At 47.6% G+C, this 7500-nt stretch overlaps 1 protein-coding gene across 1 annotated transcript in view; it reads right to left on the reverse strand.

Moving 5' to 3' along the window:
• The window catches only part of mcf2l2 (MCF.2 cell line derived transforming sequence-like 2), a gene marked incomplete at its 3' end in the record, with an annotated part of 171482 nt that overhangs the window by 67246 nt on the left and 96736 nt on the right, over positions 1 to 7500 (reverse strand). The window contains exons 16-17 of the mRNA XM_080547791.1: positions 1309 to 1375; positions 625 to 740 (exon numbers count right to left, since the gene is read on the reverse strand). Of these exons, the coding sequence (XP_080403917.1) occupies positions 625 to 740; positions 1309 to 1375 (183 nt within the window). The remainder of the gene's footprint in view (positions 1 to 624; positions 741 to 1308; positions 1376 to 7500) is intronic.

Consider the following 7500-nt stretch of genomic DNA (forward strand, 5'->3'; position numbering starts at 1 on the left):
CTCTTCTCCTCTCCTCCCCTCCTCCTCCTCCTCCCCTCCTCCTCCTCCTCCTCCTCTCCTCCTCCTCCTCCTCTCCTCTCCTCCTCCTCCTCCCCTCCTCCTCTCCTCCCCTCCTCTCCTCCTCCTCCTCTCCTCCTCTCCTCCTCCTCCTCCTCTCTCCTCCTCCTCCTCCTCCTCTCCTCTCCTCCTCCTCCTCCCCTCCTCCTCCTCCTCCTCCTCTTCTCCTCCTCCTCTCCTCCCCTCCTCCTCCCCTCCTCCCCTCCTCCTCCTCCTCCCCTCCACCCTTCTCTCCTCTTCCTCTCCTCCTCCTCCTCCTCCTCCTCCCCTCCTCCTTCTCCTCCCCTCCTCCTCCTCCCCTCCTTCTTCTCCTCCCCTCCTCCTCCTCCTCCCCTCCTCCTCCTCTCCTCCTCCCCTCCTCCTCCCCTCCTCCTCCTCCTCCCCTCCTCCTTCTCCTCCCCTCCTCCTCCTCCTCCTCCTCCTCCTCCTCCCCTCCTCCTCCTCTCCCCTCCTCCTCCTCCTCCTCCGCCCCTCCTCCTCCCCCTCCTCTCCTCCTCTCCTCCTCCTCCTCCTCCCCTCCTCCTCCTCCTCCCCTCCTCCTCCTCCTCTCCTCCTCCTCCTCCTCACCTGTTGTGGAAGTCGTAGATCTCTGACAGGTTCCCGAACAGGACGTCCCTCTTGTTCTCCAGCGCCGGGGGGACCAGGTGGGCTAGCTCTGAGTTGTCCAGCTCCGCTGCATAGCCCTGTGGGAGGAACACACACACACACACACAGAAACACACACACACACACACACAGTTCATCAAACACATGCATAGACACACACACACAGGCGTGCGCACACACACAGAGACACAGACATGTGCACAGACACACGAAGACACACACATACGCAGTTCATCAAACACACACACACACAACCTGTCTCTAACATCATACTGAGTATATTATCCACACACACACACACACACACACACACACACACACACTCAGTACATATCGATGATGTGTATAATCAGGTCCACACTAATATCAATATCATACAATCTGCATTCTGAGCCTACTATCATGGTTGTACCCTGAGATGAACCTGATCAGGAAACAGTAGGACTACACCACGGAGGCTGGTGGAGGTAGAAATCGGAGGACAGGCTCATTGTGATGCACTTATAATGGCCTCTCATTCACACATTCACACACCAATGTTGGCAAGCTACCATGCAAGGCGCCGGCCCGCTCCTTAACCCTCTTAGTACCCCCCCCTGCGGAGGGGCCAATTAAACAAAAACGGAAAACAAAAGATAAACGCACCTCCATAATGCTCTGGAGCTCCTCCACGTATAGCCTCTCTGTCTCCATCAGCTCGTTCATGATGTGCCTGAGGTGGGGGAGGTACAGGAGAGGGGCGTTAATATGGCAACAAAAGACCACAGGGATCCCCGGAGTGGGAGCAGTTAGATAAAACAATAGAACAATAAAAAGCGATAATGGTCAAATTGACCGCCACTCCCCCCCCCCTCCGCCACAGAACATCCTCACATCCCTAAAGTGCTTTTACATGGGGGAAACATCCTCAAAACAATCTGAGAGAGAGAGAGAGAGAGCGAGACACACAGAGAGACAGACAGACACACACAATATGGCACACAATATTGAGAGAGAGAGAGAGAGAGAGAGAGAGACAGACAGACAGACACACAACAGTGACACACAGACACACAGACAGACAGACAGACATATAGAGAGAGAGAGACAGACAGACAGGGCTCTGACAGGTAGAAACAGAGAGACAGACAGACAGACAGACAGACAGAGGACAAGAGGACATCGTAATGGATAAGGCCACTAGAGATCTAAGAACTAGGCCGGCTGGCATGACGCCAAGCATCTCGCGGCAGAGATGACAAGCCAATAAGCTAACATTTCCAGTTTTCAATGGTCTTTGTGACGTGTGTGTGTGTCTCTGTGTGTGTATCATGTGAAGAAATGCCCACGGACATGGGTGCTTTCCTCGAGCCCCCATCGAGGGGAAAACGCCACGTGAAGTCATACGCTGTGCCCTGTTTGCCTGTTCTCTACCCTCCTCTGGCGATAACTGGCGGGGAGTTTTTTTTGGGAAGGTTATTCAACATACAGATCCTTGGCATTTCCCCCCCCCCCCCCCCCCCCCCTCCTCCACGTTGCTTACAGTGACTCTGAGCTGGAGGGCTTTTAGATACAGTGAAATATATCCTGGCTATCGTGAGTCTTCCCCTGTGCCAACAACCACCAGGTCTGAGGGAGGAAGAAGACATCAACAACATCAATCTTCGACTGCCAAACACAGATGTTAACTTAATAAAACAAAACCCCCCCCAAAAAACGACTGTATACATGTACTGTAACTATAACACAATGACATGGTTTGGCCAGTCCGTTCTTGACTTTGTATGGACACAAATTCCCCCCGTGCACACACACACACAGGCACTCATACACTAGTTTATTTCCTCATGTGACTCTCGAGGATGCTTTATTACTTGTGTTGTGTATTGTGTGGCATAATAGCTGGAGCAGGAGGGAGAGCCGGCGTCTGATGGTCGCAAGGTCGGCAGAGTGGTGGTTCGAAGTCAAACCCCGGCGTGTACATGCAGTGTGTGTGTGTGTGTGTGTGTGTGTGTGTAAGTGTGTGTGTGTGTGTAAGTGTGTGTGTATGTGTGCGCGCACATTTGCTTGTGTGTGTGTCTGTGTGTGTGTGTGTGTGTGTGTGCAATAGCTGATGCGATTCAGATGACACACATTCCAGGCCTCGGCGCGCCCCTATGCAGCTCTCTCAGCTGGCCGGAGTCAGAAACACAGATCACACACCACTGCTGTGTTCCAGACTCATCACACACCACGGCTGTGTTCCAGTCTCATCACAGACATCGGCTGTGTTCCAGACTCATCACACACCACGGCTGTGTTCCAGTCTCATCACAGACCACGGCTGTGTTCCAGACTCATCACACACCACGGCTGTGTTCCAGACTCATCACACACCACGGCTGTGTTCCAGTCTCATCACACACCACGGCTGTGTTCCAGACTCATCACACACCACGGCTGTGTTCCAGTCTCATCACACACCACGGCTGTGTTCCAGTCTCATCACACACCACGGCTGTGTTCCAGACTCATCACACACCACGGCTGTGTTCCAGTCTCATCACAGACATCGGCTGTGTTCCAGTCTCATCACACACCACGGCTGTGTTCCAGTCTCATCACAGACATCGACTGTGTTCCAGACTCATCACACACCACGGCTGTGTTCCAGTCTCATCACAGCAGACAGGCTGTGTTCCAGTCTCATCACAGACCACGGCTGTGTTCCAGACTCATCACACACACGGCTGTGTTCCAGTCTCATCACACACCACGACTGTGTTCCAGACTCATCACAGACCACGGCTGTGTTCCAGTCTCATCACAGCAGACAGGCTGTGTTCCAGTCTCATCACAGACCACGGCTGTGTTCCAGTCTCATCACACACCACGGCTGTGTTCCAGTCTCATCACACACCACTGCTGTGTTCCAGACTCATCACACACCACGGCTGTGTTCCAGACTCATCACAGCAGACAGGCTGTGTTCCAGACTCATCACAGCAGACAGGCTGTTCAGATGAACGTCACTAAAGGAAAATCCTTTTTTTTACTTCGCGCTATTTATCAAAATAAGCCAGCATTGTCCTTTAGCGATGTTGATGGATGGATCACACTGGCTTAAAACACTTCAATTAGCATTTATATCAGCAAATTTAATGTAGCCTTATGTCTCAGCACAAAAACTTTCAACGTCCACTTTCATTTTTTTACGAATCAAGATTTTATCTCAATATTGTATAAATAGATAACTGATTCTGTGTCCCTTTATAAATCACAATCAACTATTTTGCGCACGTGAACGAGCGTCTTGTCCCACCCTTTTAAAAGCTCGACAGAACGGCGGAAAAAAAGACATTTCACCATGCGCAACAGTTCCGCGCAACGAACACATCATAACAATGAAACTCTTCTCTCGTCTGCCAGACCATAGATAATATACACAGGCTATATAATATCTACTGTATACATGTGCCAGACTGCGTCGTCAACGGAATCAGTTTAAACGTAATTTGTCCTACTGTTCACCTTATTATTCATGATAATACATTTCATAACATCCAAGTATTGTTTAATCATTACAGATTAAATTAAAGATGATTCCCGATTAAACTGGACAACCCTGAGTTCGTCATCTAATCAGATGACTGTTTATTGTTACGTCACATTACAGTGTGAGAGAGTCAAACAGGCTTCGGTTCCTGACATTGCATTGCAGCACAAGACATAAGGCAGGCAATAGGCATAACACTATATAAATGTGACAATATTACAGGTAAGACAGGATACACTAGTAGTGCAACTAATCTACAGTGAGCTTGTTCATGTAGACATCGCGATCATTAAACAATATCACACGAGAGGGAGGAGGGAGTGTGTTATACTGAATATCACACGAGAGGGAGGAGGGAGTGTGTTATACTGAATATCACACGAGAGGGAGGAGGGAGTGTGTTATACTGAACATCACACGAGAGGGAGTAGTGTGTTATACTGAATATCACACGAGAGGGAGGAGGGAGTGTGTTATACTGAACATCACACGAGAGGGAGTAGTGTGTTATACTGAATATCACACGAGAGGGAGGAGGGAGTGTGTTATACTGAACATCACACGAGAGGGAGGAGGGAGTGTGTTATACTGAATATCAGCACGGCTGGGATTCGGTCATAGGTACGAGGCCGCAGGCAGCACCGCCTCGAGTGTGATATTGCTTTTATACAACAGTTCTACAGCGTAATTTATTAGTTAACAATAATAAGTGACAACAGATTATGATTTGTTTGTTTATTTAATCATTTATTTTGGCTCCGTCAAGAAAAAATAGTTCCGCAACTGGACTGTTGCCTAGTAACCTGAACACAAACATCTGCACGCTAGCTGCTTTGTATTAACGGTCATTTCGAAATGACCGTTAATGACCGTTAATAAAAAGTAGCTAGCCTGCAGATGTTTGTGTAGCTAGCCTGCAGATGTTTGTGTTCAGGTTACTAGGCAACAGTCCAGTTGCGGAACTATTTTTTGTTGACAGAGCCAAAATAAATAGTTAAAAGTCCCAGTGCTGTTATACTGTATATCAGCACTCATGGAATGCCTCTTGTCCAATCAAATTACTTGGTCGGAACTAACTGTTGTATAATTGTACTTATCGGGACGTTCCCCTTATGAAGACGTTCATTACTGTGAAGTCAATGTGGACGGTGGTCAACTTGTCCAGCCGCGCGCTACATGCAATGAATATAAAATGTAGCTAGTCAATATATTTGCATGAATATCAATATTATAGGTACATGTAAAGATATGTACAGTGTGATGGGTACAGGACAAGGGCGAATAAGATATGTGCAGTGTGCACGTATATCCTTTGTGTGCACTCCTCCATATCTAATACGTGAGAGGTAATATTTTGATTTATGTTGGTGGGAAAAGTTTCCATTTCAAAGCGTTTCTCCAGTTTCATCCTTCTGCCAGCGGAGTCGCAGTTACTAATTTCTCCAGTTTCTGGCGTATGCACGGGTGCCAGTGTGCATAGAGGTGCGCACAGTTTCACGCCAAATTCGTTTTTTATAAATCCCAAAATTCAATTCTTATTGTCACAGGCAATTTCCCTGGTCAGGACCTTGTATAATTCCATGGAATTTAGGGGGAAGGCTTATGTGTGAAAGGAAGCCTGAACATGATGTTTTCACATGGAACAAGTTAACCAATCACAGCCAGTAGTTTCTCACTTGGTACTTTTGGTTTGCTCCGCTAAGAGTTGGCTAGTTAACCCACATCACATCAGCCAAAGTAGTGAGAAATATAATCCCACAACTGGATACTATTTCATTTCCAATCATAGTTAGCTAGCTTACTTACTTACTTAGCTAGCTTACTTACTTACTTCGTATTATGCTTACCATCACCAAGTTCTCCCATAATGTGCTTTTGGACTAGAATAGTATGTTTATATCAACGGTAATCAAGTGCTTTAGTTGGCGAGCGAACTTGGTAATGGTAAGCATAATATGAGTTGACTCGCTGTTAAATTAATGTGAAAAATATGATGATAAATACATAAAATAGAGGTATGATATATGACAGATATATATTTATATATGGCAGTCTTTTTATTTTTAATTTTTAATTTAACCTTTATTTAACCAAGCAAACATGTAAGAACAAATTCTTATTTGCAAATGCAGCCTGACCAAAAAGCAGTGGCTCTTTGGGGGGGGGGGGGGATGGGAAGCTAGAAATAAAACAAGGTTAAGTAATACAATAAACAATAAAACAATGGCAAATACAGATGCATTAAAATACTAACAGTCAGAGAGAGGGGAGAGAGACGGAGGAGGTAGGGGTGAGGAAGAGCGGAGGTGAGGGATAGCGGGGGTAGTGGAGCAGGGGTACTTAAAATGAGGCAGTGATGGGTTATGGGATGGGTGAGAGACGGTGATCAACAGGTGCATTGATCGACTATGGTTCGCTGCAGGATTTGTTTGAAAGCAGTGAGTGAGGTGAGGGCGGTGAGTTTGAGGGTGTTTTGTAAGGTGTTCCAGTCGTGTGCTGCAGCGAACCGGAAAGCGCTGCGCCCGACTACGGTACGGGCTTTGGGGATGGTGAGTCGGACAAGATCACTGGATCTTAGAACGATGACGGGGCGGTGAGAGAGGTGCAGAAGGGATGAGAGGTAGAAAGGTGTTTTGCAAAGTATGGATTTGTAGATAATATGAAGCCAGTGACAAAGCCGTCTGCTGTAAAGAGATGTCCAGTCTACAAGGGTGTACAGAACACAGTGGTGAGTTGTGAAAGGCGCACTAGTGGCAAAACGAATGGCGGAGTGATGGAGTGTGTCGAGTTTCCTGAGGGCAGACTGAGATGCCATCCTATAGATGGTATCGCCATAGTCAAATATGGGCAGGATGGTCATCTTGACAAGGGTATGTTTGGCTGCACGGGTGAAAGAGGCCTTGTTCCGGTATAAAAAGCTTAGGCGAGCTTTGACTTTTGTCTGCAGGTGCTTTATGTGGGTGGTGAAGGAAAGGGATGAGTCCAGCCAAAGGCAAGGTATTTGTAACAGGATACAAACTCCAGCTCGGAACCGTCAACACAGAAGATCTTAGGGGGGCTGCTGACACGAGGTCTCCGGTCGAAAAGAATGCACTTTGTTTTTTTGGTGTTGAGGAGAAGATGGAGGCGATGAAAAGACTGCTCAATGGAGGTGAGGCTGAGTTGTAGAGTGGAAGCCGCAGAGTGGAGTGAAGGGCCTGCACAATACAAGATGGTGTCGTCAGCATAAAGATGGATCTGGGATTTGCCAGCATCTTTTGCTACATCATTGATGTAGATTGAGAACAACGTTGGTCCCAAGATGGAGCCTTGAGGCACCCTTT

The sequence above is a fragment of the Nansenia antarctica genome (assembly GCF_963989245.1).
Source record: "Nansenia antarctica genome assembly, chromosome: 17".
In the NCBI taxonomy this organism is placed as follows: domain Eukaryota; kingdom Metazoa; phylum Chordata; class Actinopteri; order Argentiniformes; family Microstomatidae; genus Nansenia; species Nansenia antarctica.